The sequence below is a fragment of the Strix aluco genome, chromosome Z (assembly GCF_031877795.1).
Source record: "Strix aluco isolate bStrAlu1 chromosome Z, bStrAlu1.hap1, whole genome shotgun sequence".
Taxonomy (NCBI): Eukaryota; Metazoa; Chordata; class Aves; order Strigiformes; family Strigidae; genus Strix; species Strix aluco.
Window position 1 is genome coordinate 93995585 of NC_133971.1, and position 23812 is coordinate 94019396.

General features: G+C 46.7%; 1 protein-coding gene across 1 annotated transcript in view; it reads right to left on the reverse strand.

The window, feature by feature from the left end:
- MYO5B (myosin VB) overlaps positions 1–23812 on the reverse strand; it is a 165110-nt gene that overhangs the window by 108017 nt on the left and 33281 nt on the right. The window contains exons 3-5 of the mRNA XM_074812741.1: positions 20150–20321; positions 17167–17311; positions 110–266 (exon numbers count right to left, since the gene is read on the reverse strand). Coding sequence (XP_074668842.1) covers positions 110–266; positions 17167–17311; positions 20150–20321 — 474 coding nt within the window. The remainder of the gene's footprint in view (positions 1–109; positions 267–17166; positions 17312–20149; positions 20322–23812) is intronic.

The window sequence follows — 23812 nt, forward strand, 5'->3', positions numbered from 1 at the left end:
TGCAAATCATGTCTGGCTCACAAGCCCCTACGACTCTCACTGTTTTTGTGACTTCTGGAGAGACACATAATCACTGCAAGGAGGACGAAGGAAATTATGCAGCTTTTACCTCCATAATTGGGCTCGATGCAAGGACTTTGGCTTCAATGTTGGTCTCGCTGAGAGAACCACCAACAGTTGCAAGGAAGCGCATGGCGTATTTGGCAGAGATTGTCTTTCCAGCACCTGACTCCCCACTCACGATGATGGACTGGTTCTTCTCATCCCTGTTGCGGCAGAGAAGAAAAGCTTTTGCAAGTTAATCCATTTTCTTGTTAACAGTTCATTCACAACATGTAATAATCTTCCATCTTCACATGTCTCCATCTCCCTCGCCTTATTACCACCTACATTATGGATGCTCAATTTATTCTGCACTCTACCAAAGTAAGGGTGAATAATGCACAATTGTGATACATCTCAGCTGAAATGTAAAGGACCCTCTGAACATCTCCAGAACATCTCTGTGAGCTTGCAGGGACAACGGGAGATGAACCCCTGTGTGAAGCACTGCTGCTTTCTTCAGCCCTGGAGCAGGTAGCCCAGCGCTGGGAAGCCCATTCCTTACACACCACAACAACAAACCTCTGCTGCTCGACATTTGTCTGGAGAACTATTAACAGGTATTGGCTAAATATCATCTTCTAATATTACATATTCAGTTTTTCCCTCCAACGCCTTCACTCGAGCATTTGAGTTTTTGCCGAACAAAACACGGGCAATTAGTTGTGAAACTTGGTCGAGTAGCCTATTGCTGAGCTATTAAAACACAGATACCCAGAAAAGTTCCTCTATGCTCAAAATATATTAAAAATACTGAACTTGTGAAATCAAGCACCCTGAAATTAGGAAATAGCAAAAGTCATGATTCCCTATGCAGTTATATGAACATCAGTATTTTCATACATATGCCAAGATCTGGTTAAAACTTTGAGAACAATAATACAAAGCATGTCTCTGACATTAGACTCACACCATCCATTCATCCCCAAATCCTGCCAAATCACAAGTCACTGCTTCAAAGCGTGGAGTTACTTCTGGGACCAAGGGGTAAGAAAAAGAGGATAAAGAGTTTAAAAGCAATTCCTGGTAGACATCACTAAGTGAAGTTTGTTGAGCTCCTGAAGCTTTGCAAAACAAACTAGTTTTTAAGAAGGGCTCGCTCATTAACAGAATGATCAGGCAGCCTTACACGCTCCAAGTGAACACCAAATTTGCTTACAAAAGGATACAGGTGTACCAGTACCAGGATAACAAAATTCAAGCAAATAAACACCGGACCTTTTTATCTGCACATATGAAAATGTGGGAGGAGTGGGAAGTGTTACTCTGGCAGCAAGGGGCTGATCCAAACCCTTCTCCAGCCGTGATGGGAGCAGCCACTGCTGCCCCGTGCCCAGGCTGGTGCCGGGTCTCAGCAGTGGCTCTAATGCCATCAGAACTAGCACAGACCACCAGATACCTACGGGGCACAGGGCTTTGCGTGAGGAAGTTGAGGGTGCATCACCACGTGTCGCTTTTGAGCCTTGCACAGAGCACAAGACTCATCCAAATGCCTTTCTCTACTTGCAAAATTAATCACACACACAAAAGAACTTGCACAAGTCATCATGGTTATATTAAAATACCCAGTCCTTCCCACCACAGGTGCACATGGTAGCCACTAGATACATCCCAATAATTAATTAATTGGCACATGGCAAATACAGCAACTGTGCAATTTGACCACGAACTTTGGGAAGGAGGGAGTTTTTCACTGCAGGATTTGATAGAAGCTCCAAAAATACCAGAGCTGTTGGGGTAAGCTGTAAGTATGCAGTTGAGTGTTTTTAAATAAGACCAAATTAAACTTCTCAGACTCTGCCTGGCTTTCATGAATCACAGCCGAATGCAGGCACACAAAATCCTATATACGAGCACAATGAATTTACACATTGCAGTTCTCTTGACACCAGGAAACACCATAAAAATGCATTTCAATTTAGATACTCAATCCAAGTTTATACGAGCGAGAGATCAGAACAGAGACTAAATGATTGCCATATACCACTCACACTTTCAACAAACACACAGACGTGCTGCAACACCACACCATTACTCTTCTCCACCGTCAGACATGCACATCTTCCTTCTAGGCTCAAGATAACTGGTTTGGAGAAAACCTCAGTCAAGTCAAACATGTGACATTTTGGTGCAAACCACAATTTTCTGACACTTCCAGGAGGAGAGGACCAATGAGCTAATTTTGAGCTGTGTTTACATTTTTCAGGGATCAATTCATAAAGTATATCTTAATCCATCCCCTGGCCAGCTCCACCACTCTCCTGGACATCCATCAGCAGGAAGGCACAAGGAACTTCCAACCACTCCAGCTAACAGGTAGTTAACGCAGAAATACTGGCTGTGAACACAGCACAACCTCACCCAGGCAGCCACAACCCAGAGCTGGTGTTCCCGGTGACTCATCCTGGGTGGGGACAGCCTGCACACCTCACCCAAGACTCGCTAAGTCACAGCTGCGTGCTCTCCGCACGTCTGGGCGAAGCCACCATGACCATGACTCTCCCATAGGCAGCCAGCTGGCATGATCCAGGCACAGGGCTGCCAAGGCGCCGGTCTCACACCTTCAGACTTCCACGGGTGTGTGATAAAGCTCTTCTTGTAGCACAAGCCATCAGAGACACAAACCCAACGGAGAAAAACCAGTGCCAGGTCCAAAGTGAGGAAGGAAGACTAAGCACCAAAACCAGAAGTATGCTGGATAAACCCATAGCAGCGGTTCCTGGGACAGGCAATGGCAGTGATTTATCATGGTTTATCTCTGGTTAAAGTAAGAAGGAAGTTTCACATCTGCTTTGATCATCTTCATGGACAATCACTTTCTGAGCTCCAGCAGTGAACGCCCCACGTTGGCCATCGGTGGGACAGAACATATAAAACTCATGTCAGCTACAAGGGAAGAAGCAGAGAAAGGCTTTGGCATGGGCTGCAAGCGTGGATGAATGGACTATCCTTCATCGGAGGTGAGGGAGAAACAGAAGAAAGAGGCAGCAACCAAGATCTCCACCAGCAAGCGCTGGGCCTGCAAAAGCAGCTCTGCAAATGCAAAGGTGGCTTGGCTTAGAGCTATGCTTGCCTAAAAGTTACTTGAAAATTATTGCTTCTTGATCTTCTCAGCATAACACATACTGCCTGAGTGACACATTTCAGAAAACACTTCCCTACCACTTTTTTCTTGAAGCCAAAAGATGAAAACTACACCACTCTGGGAGAGACTCTTCAGTTGAATGAAGCCAATAAAGCTCAGCAAAGAAGAATCATGCATTCCTTGGCATCCGGTCAGCACTGCCACAATGCAATGTTTTGCAATCTGGGTTTTTTCTATCTATGATTCATAATTAAGACCTCTCGTTACCAATTTTGACCTCCTTAATAACTTCTCCATGTCAGTTATTGGGGTGTGCCTGGCTGGAGGAGGCAGAGACCAACCCACCAAGTTGCTCTCCAGACCCACAGTCCCACAGGCTTCAGGTCCCATCACAAACTGCACTTTATGTAGCATCCCGAGAGGTTTATTTCTCCCTCTGGCTTGTCTCCTTTTAAAAGTAGCATCATTCTCCAAAAGACACTGAATCTAAGGATAAAAGCCACGGCCAACACCACTTACTGCTATTGCAGCTGCACTTCCACATCAGGTTTTCTCAAGAATTTGTCCTAATGACTGATGCGTGCCTACAAGAAATGGGCCAGGTGGGTTCTCCATGGCACAAGAAAACTTCTAGAGTTGTATTATATTAATAAAACAAAACAAAAAGAAAGCTGCTGGCTTGCAAGCAAGACAGTAAGTCCAATCAAGCTCCTGCATTTGCAGTAACATGTCTCTTCTGTTGCTTTCTTTGGTGGAGAGTGCATGTTCAGACATTTCTTTTCCAACCTGAGGAATAAAAGCCTTCTGGAATAAAGGCTACGGAGACTTTCCCTTCTTTAGTGTACAAGTTAACCAACTGCTGGTGCCAGCAGGGAAAGACAGATGAACCCCATGGAGCACCGAGTAACAAACAGGCTCCGCAGTGAGCAGAAATGGTTAAAACCAGGCAGGATTTGTTTGTATTCAGTGTGGAATAAAAAATACTGAAATGTTTGGCCACTGTGCAGGTGCAGTATGCAACACGGCTGCTTGAAATACAGTCAATTCTGGCAGCATCAGCACAGAAGAAAATTATTATGGAAATAGAGCCTGGATAAAATGAAATGTTGTGTGTGAATACCGGCTCTGCTGCAGCATGGCAATGCTGTCACATTTCCTCCTGGGATTTGTGTGGTTCCTGTGCACCTTGGAGCTGCCACCATGGCTCGTTATGCTGCTACAATATGCATCAGTGCTCTTCTGCCCATGGCAGAGAGCTCACGTGGTGCACACACGCCAGCACACAAGATGCTCACGCTTGTCCAGCAACGCAGGATGTGCAGTGGGGATTAGGCTTCAACGATGGCCAAAGATGCTGTTCTTACGACATGCCACTGTTACAGCTCAAAACTAGGTATGAGGCACTTAAAGATGCAACTCCCCAACCTCCACTCCCATGGGTCAGCAGTACTTTTGTTTCTTCACTTAAAGCAGCTTTCCAAGGGTAAAAAACTGTCTGGATGGCCGGGCCCAAAGAGTTGTGGTGAACGGAGTTAAATCCAGTTGGCGGCCGGTCACGAGTGGTGTCCCCCAGGGCTTGGTTTTGGGGCCACTCCTGTTTAACATCTTTATTGATGATCTAGACGAGGGGATCAAGTGCACCCTCAGTCAGTTTGCAGATGACACCAAGTTGGGTGGGAGTGTTGATCTGCTCGAGGGTAGGGAGGCTCTACAGAGAGACCTGGACAGGCTGGAGCGATGGGCTGAGGCCAAGTGGGGGAGTTTCACTAAGGCCAAATGCCGGGTGCTGCACTTGGGCCACAACAACCCCCAGCAGCGCTACAGGCTTGGGGAGGAGTGGCTGGAGAGCTGCCAGTCAGAGAGGGACCTGGGGGTGTTGATTGACAGCCGGCTGAACAGGAGCCAGCAGTGTGCCCAGGTGGCCAAGAAGGCCAATGGCATCCTGGCTTGTATCAGCACTAGCGTGGCCAGCAGGGACAGGGAAGGGATCTTACCCCTGGACTCGGCACTGGTGAGGCCGCCCCGCGATGAGTGGGTTCAGTTTTGGTCCCCTCACTCCAAAAAGGCCATTGAATGACTCGAGCGTGTCCAGAGAAGGGCAACGGAGCTGGTGCAGGGTCTGGAGCACAGGTGTGATGGGGAGCGGCTGAGGGAACTGGGGGGGTTTAGTGTGGAGAAGAGGAGGCTGAGGGGAGATCTCATGGCCCTCTCCAACTCCCTGAAAGGAGGGTGCAGAGAGGGGGGATGAGTCTCTTGAGCCAAGGAACAAGCACCAGGACAAGAGGGAATGGCCTCAAGCTGCGCCAGGGCAGGGTCAGACTGGCTCTTAGGAAGGATTTCTTTGCAGAAGGGGTTGTTGGGCGTTGGAATGGGCTGCCCAGGGCAGGGGGGGAGTCCGCATCCCTGGAGGGGTTGAAGAGTCGGGTTGACCCAACGCTGAGGGATCTGGTGGAGTTGGGAATGGTCAGTGTGAGGTTCATGGTTGGACTGGAGGATCTTCAAGGTCTTTTCCAACCCAGATGATTCTGGGATTCTGCGACCCACAGCCTGGAAAACTAATACCGTGATCTGAGCTACAGCCTCCATCCTTCAGAAACACTAACAAAACCATAAGGGCACAGAAGTCCAACCAGAACAAAGTCCAGGATTATTTGTTCAACGCGAGGGGCAACAGCACCTCCAAAGTTGTGGGCTGCAAGTGTCAATGGCATCTGATACAGCCTACGGACCGCTGTCTGCCTGTGCAATCGAAATGTTTTCCTTCACTTTGCTATTTCAGTGCGCCCTCTTCCAGCAGTAATACCTGTTCACAAGTTGCTATGCAGGTGAGTAACACATCCTTTTTTTTTTTGCAGACATAAGTTGCTACGCAGGTGAGTAACACATCCTTTTTTTTTTGCAGACATTTGTCTTGTTATGAGCAATACCCATCAAGACTTTCACCCTTGGCCACACACAGAGCAAGAAATGGGTGAGGCATCCAGCCCAGTGAAATGAATAAGGCAGTTGCTGGAGTTTTCACAATATAGGAAAAATATCATAGAATAATAGAATAGTTTGGGCTTGAAGGGACCTTTAAAGGCCATCTAGTCCAACCCCCTGCCATAGGCAGGGACATCTTCCACTAGATCAGGTTGCTCAGAGCCCCGTCCAACCTGGCCTGGAATGTTTCCAGGGATGGGGCATCGACCACCTCTCTGGGCAACCTGTGCCAGGGCCTCACCACTTTCAGTGTAAAACATTTCTTTCTTATCTCTAGTACAAAAGTCTAGTAGATATCGGGTTTTTTATTAAGGCAACATCTAAAGGTGCTGCCCAAGGCCAAAAAAAAGTCAGCTGTCTACAAAGAGAAAGGGCACTTCAAACATATACCTGCAATGACTAGGACTAGCTGCTAATTACCAGCCTGCACATCGAGGAAACAGATTTCCCTGCTTGTTTAAGCAGTAGTCCTTCACCTGCAGCAATGCAGAGAATACCGCTACCCTCAGAGGTGCCTCCAAACAGTCTGGGAAAGGTGTGTAGAAATGTCCAAACTTCAAGTCCGCCCAGCCAGACACAGCTCTCCAACTGCACCCGTTTTGGTTGCATCAGAGCAACCTGAGGTGAGACACTGCTCAGTGTTCCGTACGCAGTTCTCAGCCTGGGAATGTCATTAGTCTTGGTAAGATATGATTTCCCATCAATTTACTTGGTTAAGTCAGGGCTGAACGTCCCTGGAAGGGGATGGTCAAGCCATGACAATAGGAAAGTGGTTGAAGCCAGGGACAGTGATGGTTCCCAGCACTCCTCTGTCTGTCAAGAAGAGATAGGGGACATGCCAGTGTACATGTATACATCCAAGATCCTTAGCCTTCACCAACACTGCCGGAAAGCAGGAGTATTTGAGGACAAATATGCCCCAAATATTCTTCAGACCTCATAGTCAGAAATTTCTCAGTCATCTTTCTTCAGATTACTGCTTTAAAGCCATGAGAAGGGACCTAGAACTTATAGAACTTGTTTTCATAGTCACCTCTTCAGAAAACCATCACTGGCACCAGCAGCTTAAGCAAACCACTGCACAACCTCATCTTGATCTCAGCAGTCAGAGCGAAACCAATTGCACTAAAAACACAGCTCCTCTGAGAGGGGAAAAGCATCTGAAGCAAACAAAGGCAGAGCCAGACCCTGTGAGTAATTATCAGGGGTCACTCCAGCTCTAATCCCGGATCCAACACTAATTCCCCGTGTCGTGGAACAAGTCAATGAGTCTCCCCACCGTGGAAATCATATTTAACCTACTTCTTTCAGGATGCTTGGAGGATTAGTGTTCATAAAGCAATCTGAAGATTAAAAATGCTTTAAGTACTGTAGTTTGATTTTAGCCTGACCACAAGGAGAACACCCATAAATCCCTGATGCACCACAGGTTCTAATACACTTCTGTATTGACAAGGTTGTGCTGGCTAAAAACGAGTGTAGCTATTGCATTGCATCGTTAGCAATATTGCGCTGTTAGCGGTATCTAAAAATGCAATAATTTAATTACCATTGGATTGCATCCCTCCAAGTGCTAATGACAGCAATGAAAAGCTGAGACGGTCTAACACCACCTTCAAATGAATAAACAGAAGTTGCACACCACGAAGATAAAAATCAGAGCGTTGCAGTGCTGTAACGATGAGAAAAGCCACTCCAAAACAGCCTCTGAAACCAGGAATCCTTCCTGTTGCAGTGGCATACCTGGAATTTGGAGCAGCGTTGCTACCGAGAGCGGCAGCAGCTTGGTTTACTCATTGGCTTTAATTTGGGTTCTTAGAATACCACGCCTGGCATCGCCGGTCAACACAAATATTAAAACACAACTTTGGGGTAGTCAGACTTTTTCCCTTAGAGAAACCCAAGAAGATATTATTCAGCGTCCGGTCAGACAAGAGTGTTTAAGGACATACATCTGCATTATCAAACATCTGCTGCAAATGCCTGTTTTATGCTGCAGCTGCTGAAGCCATCTGGGGTCTTTTTTACACTGTATCTTTCATAAATATCATGGATTACCCTATATAACTTCTTTTTTCCTTTTTTTTTTTTTTTTTTTTTTGGAGATAGATAACTTTTTATACAGTGGCTTATACTGATGGGGGAGAAGAATGAATTTTTTCAACAACAACCTACACCCACATGGGTCATATCACAGCTCCAAAATACATTTTGGCCAGAACCACCCCAGAGCTGCTCTGTAGCCCTTCCCCATCCTGGTACCATCGCAACTGTAAAGATAACATTGTGCCTTAATGCAACAGACTGGAGAAAGAAAAGAGCAATATCCCATTTCAGCAATGCCAAAGCCTGGTGTAACATCAGTCAGCTGATGCGGGTGTCCCCGGGAGGATGTTGGATCATGCAGAGCCCACCCAGGGTCTTACTCAAGAAGATGCATCAGGGATGATGTACCTGCTGGGGTTCATCCTGTGCAGCTTCAGAGCCAGTTTGCTCACACACACCCAGGTTTTAGCAAGAAGCCAGAGAGAAAGGTTGGGCTTGAATCTCTCGGTTGTTGGGAAAAAGCCTAAAAGTACCAGTTTGGCTCTGAATGGGAAAGGATGAGCACGCAGCGTGATGCTCAAATAACGGGTAACGTGCAAATTAACCTTATCTTCAGAGGTGGTCACCAGCAGCACAAAGCGTTACCTTTCCTCTCCATACAACACTATTTAACACACGTATCAATCTGATGTTTCTAACACTGAGATCAAATACCACGGTGCAAATTAAGATGTCTTTGCAGAGGTCACAGCGCTTTTATGTGATGCTCCAGCAAACCAGTCACTCCTCCTGCGAGAGCGGTGGGAGTCCCACTGGTCCTGGCTCATTAAGGCACTTTCTCCCCAGACTGCTTTGTGCAGCTGGTTGGAAACACCCCTTCAATAGCAAAGGAAATCCTGCCTACTCAAAGTTTCTGCAAAATGCTGAGCTGTCGCCAGTCCTTCCACCAATTCCTGAGGGCACGCAGGAAGGATGGATGACCTTCTCCCAGGATTTATGCTTTGCATACCCCGTTGGAGAAGAACTCCTCGGCCACACTAAAATGAGGTCAGCAATTCTTTTGTGTGCTGTTTCTAACAAGAGAAAAACACGTACCCGGCCAATTTTTATCAGCTCTCTGGCACCCTGATGCTCTTTTCTACGCTGGGATCGCACCACAGAGCATTCCTGGCTCCAACCCAAGCCACCCAAAAGCAGCAGCTGGCCCCTGTGGAGCACTGCAGCCCTGCAGATGGAGGAGGCTTCACATTGCCTCCTCCCAAAAAGGATCACACGGGGGCAAGAATCACGCCAGCTTTCTGCTCCCCAAGCTTGCGTGATGCTACTCCCAGCAGTTCAGCTCTACAGGCACCAGGAGGACAAGTCAGTTGTTCTTCCACCCCATAGCAGTCCCAGAAAGAAGGTCCTTTGACCTTGACCGTCATCAGCCACCGATGCTCGTAAAACTCCTACGCTACCACCTAATTAATTACAGTTGATATTCATTAGGAAAACCCCAGAAAGAGATTTTCAGAAACAAATGGGACCGTGGACTTTTGAGTGCACGCTCTGGGTTCTCCACCCTGAGGTCTCCAGAACTTCACTGAGGACCTGGGACGGCAAGCAGTGACTGGGAGGTGGGCAAGGGCGACCATAAGTCTTTGTGCTCTGATGTCTTTATGACGCTCGTAAACACCATTTGGAACGTTTCATGATATTTGGTGTTACAGCTTTCACACCTCAGAGCTCAAACAGTTCTCCTGCACCGCAGCAGTAATTACGTGTCTGATGTAGCCCATTACGACTCCTTCCAAACCGGTGATATTTCACACACACAGTCATTACTCTTAGTCAGGCACTGACCTTTCTGTACCTTAAGCTCTCCCATGCCAGTGCTGTCCCATTATGAGTATTTATGATTTTTCTATAAGGGATATCTCATTTATTATTAAAGCTGCTAGCAAATAGCATCATTCTCTTTCTAAATTGCCAAAAGAAAAAGAAAAAAAAAAAGAATAGGAAAAAAAAAAAAGATCATTTAGTTGGCCACTTATCCTCAGAGCATCTCAGCCCCCTCCCATAGCTGGGCAAGTAAGACTGGAAGGGGGGTGTCTCTCCTTCAGTCCTTGGGAACAATACCTGGAGTCTCTCCCATGTTTCTCTTTATATCATCTCTGGAGAAGTTGCTTCCAGTTGCTTTTGCAAACTCTGAGGTCTAACACCAGCACTGGCATGTTTATGGCATAGCTCATCCAAACCTCCTCCCCGTCCCACCTTTAACTCTAAACAAAAGAAATCCCCTTCCATTTCTCTCCTTCCCAAATTCAAGGCTATTGAGTGCTTTTTCTTCTGACCCTGTTTTTAGGCCAGAGCTTTAGTTTTGAGCTAGTACCTGCTGCAGAGCCCTGCTGAGCAGCAGCACAGATTGTCCCCACAGCTTGCTGCAACCCCCCGACCCAGCCTCATCCACCAGGAGACCTAAACCCTTCCCTGCCTTTAACAGAACACAGCATTCAGCCTTATTTATTGTGCCAGTCTGATTCCTCTTGTATGTCTGACAGGGGTTAATCTCTCTTTTAACTCCTACCAGCTCTCTCATTGTATGGTTTTAAATCCTCTTGTAAAGCTTGAGATTTGATGTGCTTTCAAAGGACGGCCCCCACCGTGCCCATACCCCTCCCCACTTCTGTTAGGTTATTGGTAGGGTCGATGCTGCAATTTCTGCTCTTTTCCAGCTCCAACGTTGCACCCCACAGCAGAAAAGAGAGCAGTTGTGGCCACGCACAGCCCCACCGGCATCTGCAAGACACAGACAACCTGTGTTTCCTGCTGTAGGCAAGCAGTGATTTTTACACTTGGACATATGCTTTTGAAACTGCAATGCAAGAGTTAGGTGTGTTAACTTCCAACAAAAATGGAAAGCCACTACTAAATAGGGTTACTCGTCTGCAGTCCAAATGTTTGAACATTTACAGACAGAAAAGGGAGGACCCATTATCTCCATGTAACTTATAATTTTGGAATCACACAGTAGTTGCTGACCCTGGTTTGAATGGCAGACACCGGGGGTTATGCAGTACCCACCAAGCTGCAGGTGAGACCAGCAGCCCAGATATGCAGAAGCTGAACTCATCCACCAAATCATTCTTGCATTTCTTATTTTATATCTTCTGCAAGAACTACCAACAACACTGAGAGGAGATCCTCCCACTGGGGAAGAGGAAACTCCAGTCTAACCAACAGGTCACCAGAACATTTGCTTTCCCACCCACTTTGCAAGGGTCAGTTAAGGTCCACAGAGCCCTTTCATGCTCCTGGTAGAATGCTAAAACGTTCTGCATTTCCTATTTAGCAGAGTTATACGTGGATCAGATCAAGATATTTTCATCTGACCACATGGAACAGCTTTGCCGATTGTGTAAAAGAATCAGTCTGATGGATGCACAAATGAATAAAGAGCACGGTGCTTCACCCAGTCCACACAGTTCTTAGGAGGCTTTTGCAAGTCACAGAATCCCAGAATCATCTGGGTTGGAAAAGCCCTTGAAGCTCCTCCAGTCCAACCATGAACCTCACACTGACCGTTCCCAACTCCACCACATCCCTCAGCGCTGGGTCAACCCGACTCTTCAACCCCTCCAGGGATGGGGACTCCCCCCCTGCCCTGGGCAGCCCATTCCAACGCCCAACAACCCCTTCTGCAAAGAAATCCTTCCTAAGAGCCAGTCTGACCCTGCCCTGGCGCAGCTTGAGGCCATTCCCTCTTGTCCTGGCGCTTGTTCCTTGGGCCAAGAGACTCATCCCCCCTCTCTGCACCCTCCTTTCAGGGAGTTACAGAGGGCAATGAGGTCCTTTATTACCTGAGATCTTTTTCACTGTAAGAGTTGAACATTGCACTTTGTGTTTATTAGCTGACATGGACTGCTGACATGTCATGCCAGTTAAGAGGTCCATGTATGTGACATAACATTGCTACCACGGCAAGACCCAGATGTGCTAACTGTAAAACACACAAAATATACAGCAAGGGGTTTACAATGCTTTCACCGTTTGATTTAGGATTCGAGCAAAGACCATCTCACTCCCTGATCCCCATTTTGAAAGATGTTTGACAGCCTTTAGAGGGCCCATTCTCCTGCTCCATCACCCACAGAAATGTTATTCACACCACGTACCTCTCTCACCTAGCGCTGTTCAATTTTGCATTTTATTAAGTATAATGCATGATTTAAAAAAAAAAAAAAAAAGACGTTAGGAAACCTTACTTTGTCTAGCAAGTCCTGGCCTGTGCCCAGAGTGAAGCCGACCACTACAAAAGGAAGAGAGGCCAAAGAGAGAAGAGCCACACAAACTATATTCACTACTGTAGCACACTGCAGTGATTTTCCTTATCGACTCAGCTCAGCGTCAGGAGACAGCACAGTGACAACACCGACAAGCCGAGCTGGCCAAGGGTAGATGGGGAGAAGAAAACCAGGGCTGCAGACATGAAAGGGAACATCTAACCTTTAACTAAAGCCCCCAAAAGGCTGGGAGTGGGAAACTGGTGTTGCATTGTCACCGTGCAAACTTCGGTCACCTCCATGGAGCTGGCAACAACTGATGGGACATATTCATCGAGAGAAATGTGGGTCAGGGCGAGAAGTGAGAAATAATCCCGTGTGTGGAAAGCTGCTGGTCGGGCTGACTTCAGCAGAAATAAAGTTTCAAGGGGAATTTTTGCTCGACTCCAGGCTTCTGCCCAGAGCGATGACACAGAAAGAAATTAGAGCCACCGCTGGGATTTGGGCACACAAGGGATCTTTTGTTCCTCTGTAAGAAGAGAGAGAAGAAAAGCAAGAAGCAATCAGCCAGGGCACCGGCGGCTGTACTGGCACTCTGGACGATCCTGGATGTTACCCCCAAAGCTTTTAGTCTGCTTTCAGGAGCGTAAATGCCTTCTGCAGCACCCCAAGGTGTAAAAGGCATCAACACCCATTGCACCTCGCCAGGTAGTATCAGGAGGATGAAGACAAAGACCAGAGGAGGAGATGGTTGCGTTGCCCTGCAGATAATGTGTCCCAAAGCCCTAATTGGTTCAAACCCCACAGCCTCAACTATTACCAATCACTAAATAACCCATCCTTCCACCACCCCGTTTGACTCCACCGCCTCCGGTAGCAGCACTTGGAGCAAATTAACTCCATGCTGTGTATTTTGCCTAAAACAATATTGTTTCGATGAACCGAGTGTGCTTAGTCACACACTGGGTATGCAGGGAGTTTCTAAAGAGCTGGTCACTGTAAAAATTAGAGGCTGTGACATATGAATTTTAATCACTTGCCTTTTTCTTTAAGCTGTTTTACATGCAAGTGCTGCAAAGTAACTCTCTGCAAAGCATCCTCTTTGGGAAAAGCTTTCATTTAAAGGGGAATTTTAATGCATGCCCAAATCATAGTAGGTGTTCGAATGTTTTGTGAACCATTTTGTCCCCAAAAAAGGACCCGATGTTGTTATACACCCCCTGCAGCCCCTTGCGCAGCCAACCCACAGCTTTTTTTCCTTTTCCTTTTTTCTTTTAAATTAGAATTTCCTGATGACAGGACAACACCAAACAGAGGATACAGCAGAGCTTTACAGCCACCTGTGAAGATGCTGCCAGTCCTATCTCATGGACACTATCAGCTTGGGGCAGGTGAGAAAGCACAGGACAATTTTACTAACACTTGTACACCAGCAAACACCTTAACTTCTGCCCTGGCAATGGTATACTAGAAGCCCAGAGAATTAAAAATCTATTTGCCTCCAGCTTTTCTCATTTAACAGAGAACCTTGGATTTTGTACCCTTTTTCCTTGCCATCTACTCAATCCCATTCAGTCACCTCTGCTGCATCTTCCCAGTGTGCTCTAGACCACTAATAAAGCTAAAATATACATATATATATATTCATTACATACATATATTATATTTTATATAATATATATGTGTGTGTATTTGTTAATTTTATATATATATGACCTTGCCTTCTGCACTGGAGAAGAGCTATTCAAGGTGACTTCATAGTTCCTGATTACGTCCTTGCTCAGTTCATCCTATAAAAACATGACACACCTTGCAGCCTTCCTTATCCAGGTTTTCATGAAAAGGACAAAAGGTTTTGCCCTCGGAGGACCGCTGCAACTTGAAACCCCACAACAAGGGAGAAGGTGGCACCACCTGCCTGCTCACACACGCGCTCAAAGTTTGCACTATTTGCCTGTGGCCCCAAAAAAGTCTCAATCACCATTTCAGCAATGGTTTTTTTGAAGGGTTTATGACCCCCGTGCAGTCTGATCTCAAGGAAGCAGTTTACTGAGGGTCAGCTAATGAAGTTCTGCTCTGCCCCACAAACTGCACAAATATTATCCCACGGATGTGTACAAAAGCATGAAAATGAAGAAGCTTCTCACTGCAAAACTTGGAGGTGACACCTCCACCAAACACCGGACAAGCTCACACAGCAACAACTCAGTAGTTCCAGCAAGTTATTTACTCAGCACCTTTTTGCTCAGTGATGTTGCAAATAACATCAGCTGTTTCCAAGCAATCTTCCATGAGAAAGCTGATTTTACCCATTTTATTTTCTTACTTACACTGGAGACACTCTTGCTGAAAGAAAACCAGAGAAATTCACACAAAATGCACGTCTGCATCATTCTCACTTTTCTATGATGTGATTTGCATTTAATTTGTTTTTAGAATGAAAATTCCATTTTTCTTTAACTAGATAAGCCTATATATACATATACATACACAAGCACACACTTATATAGATAAATAAAGAAAGAAGCCCAGAAGGCTAGCCAGAGACTGCTTTCCTGCTCTCAGTCACATGGCAAGTTTGACCTTTTGAGATTGCGGGTTTGGGTTTTATTCCTGGTCGACAGGATGCAGCAGACATAACGCAATTGTTTAAAAGCTAAGACACTGCAAAACGAGTGTTGGTTTTACACCAGTTTAGGTTTAAGATGCTCACAGACCTCCACCCTGATGGCTGAGCTGCCCAAGCGTCCCACCACGCTCACGTGCACCCCCATTGCCTAAAGCAGAGCTACAGGTACAAAGCGTCCCGCAGAGTCAGTAATTCAGCTTAAAGAAAGGCAAAAAGATGTCCTGTCCAAGGCACTACCATCCATCACACGAGACGCACCATCTACATGCCCTGCTCGAGCAGCTCCACCACTCTCCCTGCAGCACTGCGGAGGGAAAAGCTCAGATCAAACTGCGGAGAACACAACGTCCACCCAGAAGCTTTCAGAGTTAAAATATAGTGTGCTTCATTCTAAGGCACATTTCAAATTACCAGGGAGATTCCTATAATCCACATTCCAGTCTTCTCTCAGCCCCATTTGAATCCCTCTTTCGTACCCAAGCCTGCAATTACCATAATACCAGCCCAAGACAGAAAGCACCAGAGCAGTGCTGAACAGCAAACATCTTGTTTAAGAGCTTTGAAGGTGGCTATTTCCATTTCCCCTTGCAAATGCTCCTAGCCATCCACAGCCAGCACTTATGAATTAGATGGGTGGCTGTCAAAAGTTGATTTAATCTGATAAGGAGGAGAACAGAGATGAGCATCTCTGGCTAGAGCTGTCGGCTAGCCCGCTGCCTGCAAAAAACACACAGGGATGTGGGAAAGCACCAAATCTTCTCCAGCACAGATTTCATCAGAAGAGCAAGCAGTTGCTTTATATTTCAGATGTGTGCCCAGGAAAACCCATGGGTCCTGTCCACCTTGGCCAGCAAAACCCTGACATCATCTACAAAGAACCATGCAGCTTGCTGCTCAGCCTGGATTCACATAACAAGGGCACAGTCCTAAGCCCTCCTCTTTCTGTAGAAAGCTCCCCAAATTCCTAAACTCTTCTCAAAGTGGTTTTGCCCAAAGCACAAGCTCTTGCAGGAGATCTGAACTGCAGGCTGAAGTCAGTTGGGGTGCAATCCATCTGATCTCCACTCACCCCAGATGCATTCCTGGATTGAACTCTGTCTCATCTCTGATTAGAAATGCATCCTAACTCACCACTTAAAGCCACGACATGGCAGAAAACAGCCTGAAACCCTTGGTAAATGGTTCAGTGCTTCTTCTTGATATTAAAAGCCAGGGCTGTATAAAAATCACAGCTAATCCGTGAGCAAACCTAAACACACTGTGCGAGTCCAGACAACTATAATAAAATGATCCCCGGTGCAACAACTTTCAGCTTCCTCTCAAATTCCCTTTTAGATCACGGCTTATCTGGTAAGAACAAAATCCTGCATCTGTCCTCAGCAACACAACAAACACAGAAATAAAAAAGGAAACTCCGTGTTCATCTGGTGAAGACACTGCTTTGAAGGACCCATAAATATGGAATAATAAATACGACCCAGTCACTTCCTAACTTGAAATCAGTGTCTCCATAAAGACGACTAACATTAGCTTCTGGGTTTAGCCTGATTATCTCACCAAATTATCTGAAATGTGGTTTCCTCCAAGCTATTAAACATGACATTTGCAGAGTGGTTTTGAATTTCTTCCAGGAAACTCATCTAAACAGCAACAGGAGAAGGATCCCCATTTGAGTCATGGTTGCACTGAACCCGTGAGTTCTTGAGGACCACAGAGATCCCCATCAGCCCAACCTGTCTGACACTCTTGGCAGACAATAACAGGGTCAAGTCAGTAAGCGGAATTAATTAGAAATGCCTGACCTCAAAGAGATTTCAGTGGGAAGCAGTTCTGCACCGCGGGTGAAGACGGCCACCATGATAAGGAAATACCATACCTACTCAGGAATATAAAAGCATGATAGAAGACCCCATATTCTCAGCAGAGATGAAAATCTGGAATTCTCACACTTTTCTCTGCAACTTCACTTTAATGGCATATTTGCAATATTTCATTGCATATTTGCCCACTTTTTTGATCCGACGGTTCAATCCGACCCCGTTGGCTGAGCGCCCGCTCACCTGGCCATCTGCTTATAGGCTTCCTCTGCCACTGCAAAGATGTGAGGATCCATATCCCCCATGTTTTGGCCACTGTACGCGTAGATGACATCTTCTTCATAGATTGGCAGCTGCTCGTATGGATTGATGGCAACGAGTACAATACCTTAGAACAGATAAATAGACAGATACATTACAAACCAAGCAGAGTTAATAATTCCAGCTTTTCAGGGCTTGTGTTAGTTGTTTCAATCAATTTTTATAATATGATGCTTGGAGAAAGAAAAAAAGATGAGAAGGGAATGGGGAAAGACTCCTAATTCTTATTCTCTCAGCATCTCCTTCAAAGCGCTATGCTTTGACAGCAAGGCTATAAGCTCCAGTACAGCTACAGAGGAGGCATATGAAACTGGTGAGAAGAGCAAATATATAATAATCTTCATTGTGCGAAGCCAGACTTTGCAGGAAGAGTGAGAAGAAAGGCTAAACAGTGCCTGAGCCATCACTTCAGAAAAGCAATTCCTATGCAACCAAAGCTCTGCTAGACCCAAACAAATATCCCGGATTTTCCCCTGGCTTAAATTCCAAGAAAAACTCATAACAAAGAATGTACTCAAATCAAAATGAAATGCATAAATCACAGGAAAGGAATACCAGAGCCTGCATTAAACCTTTAATGTCTCGTTTCTAGAGCTGTGGAGGAAAGCCGTGCCTGCCCGGAGGAAGCAGTGAGCCCAGGAATTAATGAGAAGCAAAGCCACACATGGTGCTACCTGTACGCTGCAGGGAGCTGGTCTGCACCCTGCAAAACTGAAGCACTGACAAGTTCCACCTTCAAAGTACCTTCAGGTTTTACAGGTTTAAATTGTTATTGTAAGGAGCTCCAGAAAGCACGTGGCTGGTGGGAGTGGGTGCTGTGCTCCCAGCCCGGCCGGTTCAGGGCTTGGGCATGCTCAAATTACAGCAAAGCACAGGAACTCTCAGCCAACACCAGGATACGTGACTTAACCCGCAATGAAAGGCAAAGGTCAGCTAAGTCACGTTACCTGCCTCCACAGGATATCAACCCAACAGCTTCACCTCACCGTGCCCTGCTCCTACCTGTTTGCCCCAGGGCCTTGCCCTCAGTCACCAAAAACACCTGCAGCCACGGGGCAAACCAAGCTGAAGGGCCGTAGTTGCCTCAGCACCAACCGCCTGAGAAGCACTTTTCTCCCTTTCTCAACTACCTTCTAACCAAACCACGAGGTACGCTGCACCCACGCAGAGCTCTTGTAGCTAAATCTCCACTTGCGAAGCCCAAAAGGCTAAGCCTAAACCCACATATCTTCATTAGCACAATGCTGTGCTCAAGATAATCATAAACCTAATGAAGCCTCACTGATTTTGGATGACTTGCAGCTGACTGGGAGCACACATGCAGCTGCAAAAGGCTGCAAGCTATGCCAGTAGTCTAACACTACACATCATTATGAATTTAAAGGAAAGTCACCACTATTACCAGCAGATAAGGCCATGTATTTCAAGGGCATTACTCTAAAGAAGAGTCTCCTCCTGCCAAGCATTCCCTCAACAAAAGTTACAGCACTTAATCACAGAATCACAGAATCGTCTAGATTGGAAAAGACCTTGAAGATCATCTAGTCCAACCATTAGCCTAACATTGACCGTTCTCAACTACACCAGATCCCTCACCACTGGGTCAACCCGACTCTTCAACCCCTCCAGGGATGGGGACTCCCCCCCTGCCCTGGGCAGCCCATTCCAACGCCCAACAACCCCTTCTGCAAAGAAATCCTTCCTAAGAGCCAGTCTGACCCTGCCCTGGCGCAGCTTGAGGCCATTCCCTCTTGTCCTGCCGCTGGTTCCTTGGCTCAAGAGACTCATCCCCCCTCTCTGCACCCTCCTTTCAGGGAGTTGGAGAGGGCCATGAGGTCCCCCCTCAGCCTCCTCTTCTCCACACTAAACCCCCCCAGTTCCCTCAGCCGCTCCCCATCACACCTGTGCTCCAGACCCTGCACCAGCTCCGTTGCCCTTCTCTGGACACACTCGAGTCATTCAATGGCCTTTTTGGAGTGAGGGGCCCAAAACTGAACCCACTCATCGAGGGGCGGCCTCACCAGTGCCGAGTCCAGGGGTAAGATCCCTTCCCTGTCCCTGCTGGCCACACTATTGCTGATACAAGCCAGGATGCCATTGGCCTAATCATAAGGCCTAATCATAGCTGTACATACCAGCCTTAACCCTGCCACACGAATAGTCCCATGCGTTTCACCAAAATCTTGCAACTCATCACTTAGAGAATTGTTAGCCTGCATCACTGCTAGCAAGGTCATCTTGAGTGCCAGCAAGAGGGTTCAACATTCAATATTCTACAACGTAACTGAAGAAAAATGGCTGAATTGCCTTTTTCCTTTGTTTTTAGGTTGCAGTTTGTTATCACCCGTTCACAGGTAACTGCTGTCTTGAATGGTTTTGGCAGGTCACCCTCCCCGGGAATGACAAACCCAAGTTCACACCTACCCTCCTGCTTTGAATTTAAGAGTTCAATGACCCCAAAGTCATCAAGAAAAGCAAGGAAGTAACAGTGCAGCAAGGGGTTTTTGCAGTCTTTCAGGAGAAAAATCTGCTATGGACATTTCTCAGTGGGATTGCATCCTTCTGGCACACTGCTGTTCTCCAGTGGTTTGCTGAGTCCTACATTTTTCCCCACAGACTGCCAAGCACATGCAAAGTTGGCCTCAAACTAATCTGACAAGACATCCCCACCAAGATGAACCACAAGGTCAGGAAGTTCACAGTGCACCAACCCCTCAAAACCACCGGTGGTTTTGCAACCCAAAGCTTGTTGGCGCACACTTGTGTCTCCCACCCACTCCAACTTCACAGCCCCCAGACCCTCCTCATGCCACAACCTCTGGCTTGTGGTCTCAAGGGGTTTCTGTGTGGACATGCTCTAACCCACTGCTCTCCAGGAGATGAACGTGTGGGTCTGGACACTCACCACAGTACGTGTAGATGTGGTTGGACTCAAGGAACCTGACTTTGAGATTGTGGAGGACTGCAGGCTCATGCAGGTAGCTCAGGGCCGTCAGGTCATTCTCTCCAACCAGGATATCTGGATTGCGCAGCAAAGGCAGCTCATTTCCTTGGAGGTCAACAGGATATTCGTAGAGCTGAAGTGACACACACGAGAAACATGAGAACACAAAAACCAACCGCTCCTTTAATGTCTTATAACTTTTCCAAGCATAACTCCATCCTGATACTATAAAATACTTACACATCCTGCTCTAAATGAAATGAAAGCCCCTTTATGCTAAATTCTATAGGGACCTGGATGGCACACTACCAGGTGACAGGTCATCCCCTTGGTAAACAGCTTTGAGCTGGCCAACAGATGGTCCTGGTGGACACTGATGGTCCACAAGCACCAACCTGAGCATACCTGAGTTGTTTTCAGGCCAGCCTTGGGGCAAATAGCCTTTAGCTAGCTCTGAGCTGTAACAGGTACCATACAGAAAACGACAGCTTCATCTGATCTAAGCCTCCTTCATGCTCTGTGAAAAGCAGCCTCATTTCAAACTAGACTATATTCTTCCCATCGGAGTGATTTCTCAACTCATTTTTAATTCAAGTTACTTTTATACTCAAAACCTTACACCCCCTCAGGCAGAGGAGGACATGGGGAAGCACGGAGTCCCTGCTGCTTCAATATCTGAAGAGCCAGGTTATGCCTAGAAGCATACGGCTGCCCATATGCTAACTATTTTTGACTCATCCCCAAATGAACAGCAGAGCCACCAACTGAAAAAAAGTGTCATTTTTTTCCTTTACAGTGGAGGGAAAAAAAGTTGCCTGTGATGTTGCTTCCTAGGGGTGTCTCAGGAAGGGGTCCTGAGGCTCAGCTCCCAGTAGAAGGGAGGAATCCCAGTTTGCAAGCAAAAGGGCACCACTACCATTGCATTAGCACTGAATCCGCTGCCTGTATAAACAGCACACGAAAAGCTGACCCAAGTGCACAAGGACAAGGCTCACACAGCACGTCAGACAACCTCAGGCTTGTTTTATACTCCAATTCCACGCTGCCAATGCCAATTTTCAGGAGTTTGCACTCCGTCTCACATCTTAATGGCAAACACACCAGGGATCCCTTGTGATACTTAAAAATCAGCTCTTCATTCAGAAGGATTACTCTTGCATACAGAATACAGTCAGAAGCCACAAAATCATGAAAACTCACTTAAAGCACAAGGACAAAAGAGAAGTACTAAACAGTTGGGTAATGCATGTTGGCTGTCAGGAACAAAAGGCTTTCAACAGCTTCAAATCCCCCAAAGACATGTATGCTCGGTATCTCTATCTGATGCACTCGTGCGCTGTTCCCCTTCACTAAAGCTTTTCAGCCCAACGTGACTTGGGTCCAGGCAAGGTTTCACACAGAAAAGCATCAAACAGGGGTCTCTGGGAGGACCCACAGTAAGCAGCAGTCTCTCACACAACCCCAAAACGAGATGTTCCTGTGTTTCACCGTGACAGTGATGTGCTTATCAAGCTACCATCTACAACACCTAGTAATCCTTTAATCTCCTTGTACTTTAATGCTGCTGACCGAAAACTGAGCTGTACAAAAAGGCTAGACCTTGTAGGACTTCCTAGGCCCTTTGGTTTCCAGGGAAATAGCCAGATTTAAGAGGAAAAAAAAAAAACAACAACAACAAAAACTCCCCCTCATCCCCATGTATTAAAACAGCTGAAGATCTCAACCAGAAAGAAGGATGGAGGGAGTTGCTGTGGATGAGATGGGCGCCCACCTGCACTCAGGCACCCATCTCTGCTGGGCACCCATTAATGCTGCTCATGAAACTTGTCCCGAAGTTGAAGGCTGTAGTGCTTTTCACACCCGTCACCATTTTCTTGCACAGGCTTGAGCATTGCTGCTTGGTTTCTGTCAGGTTTCTATCTTCTTGCTTCAGGAGCAAGAGAAAAAGCACCTATAAAATCTGCACTGGGGTCACCCCTGTGGCATCTGATGCCACTGGGAGGCAGGGACAAGCTGCTGCGTGGAATGACTGGAACAGTGGAAACACACCTGTCATGAGCATCATGAGCACAACACATCACGTCATTAGAGACAAAGAAGAGACCTGGAAGAGGGACTGATAGACAGAATCACAGAATCATCTGGGTTGGAAGAGACCTTGAAGATCCTCCAGTCCAACCATGAACCTCACACTGACCGTTCTCAACTCCACCACATCCCTCAGTGCTGGGTCAACCCGACTCTTCAACCCCTCCAGGGATGGGGACTCCCCCCCTGCCCTGGGCAGCCCATTCCAACGCCCAACAACCCCTTCTGCAAATAAATCCTTCCTAAGAGCCAGTCTGACCCTGCCCTGGCGCAGCTTGAGGCCATTCCCTCTTGTCCTGGCGCTGGTTCCTTGGCTCAAGAGACTCATCCCCCCTCTCTGCACCCTCCTTTCAGGGAGTTGTAGAGGGTGATGAGGTCTCCCCTCAGCCTCCTGAGACACAGGATGGTGAATCCAGGAGGTCCAACTGCAGGGCTACTGGGCAGGGAGCCCACCAAGAAGCAAGGGGAAGTGACTCATGGTCCTACAAGAACATGCCTGGTGCTTCCCACAGACAGTGAGGTGGCATCTGTGCATCTCCTCATCTAGATTTATAACCATGGAGGGGAAAAAAGCATCTCCAAGAGAAGTATCATCCATCCTTCACCCTCCTCAGAAAGCTGCCCTATGGTGAAAGAGCTAATTGGGGAGGACAAATGCAGCCGGGGCTGATCCCAGTAGAACCAGCAGCTCCATGTACAAACCAAAGCGCGCTGGACGCAGATTTCAACGCAAATGACTTTCTTTGCAAGCCTGGCACATTCACGTACAGCAAACAGCCCGTGCTTGTGCTGCTCCAAAAGAATTGTTTTGATGAACAGCCTAATCAAGCGTGTCTCATTCCTGTTCTCCATCTTCCCATTAAGTAATATGGTGAAAATATTCCCTGCAGTATGGAAATGTTTGCCTGGCAGGGGACGTGAATTACTCACCCTGCTCGGAGCATTTTCAATTTGCAGAAAGTGGCCTCTATTAACTTTTTTAAGCAACAGAGCAGATCACCCTCTAGACAATTAAGAAAACTCTACCTGCTCAGTGAAGAAAGATGGTTTAGGTGGAATTCCTCATGAAAAATATACTTATTCTTCCTGCCACACCAGGCACCACACATGGGAAACGCACCTCATGGTGGGTATGTAGCATGACTGCTCCCTTCCCATAAACCACACAAATTTTGCAGCTAATGCAAATGCCATGGTTAACTTCATCTGCAATTCCCTCGCTGTTACCCAACATCTCACCCCATGAGCTTTTTCTGCAGGATAGAAGGCAGCTGCTCTCCGTCCTGCTTTGGGAATGATTTATCACCGGCTGCACACATGCCGTGAGCCTGGGCTGTTCATGCATTCGAAAGCAGCACTTGCTAAAAAACATCTACATTTAAATGAGTTTCTCATTTCTGCCTTTTAGAGCTTTTTAATTTTTTTTTTTTAAAAAGGAGAAAAAGGGTTTTACATAAGATTACACTTAAAGAGAAAAACTAAGGCATGGAGAAAGCTGTTGTACAGCAGTCACTTCTGTGCTCTACGTGATTTTTC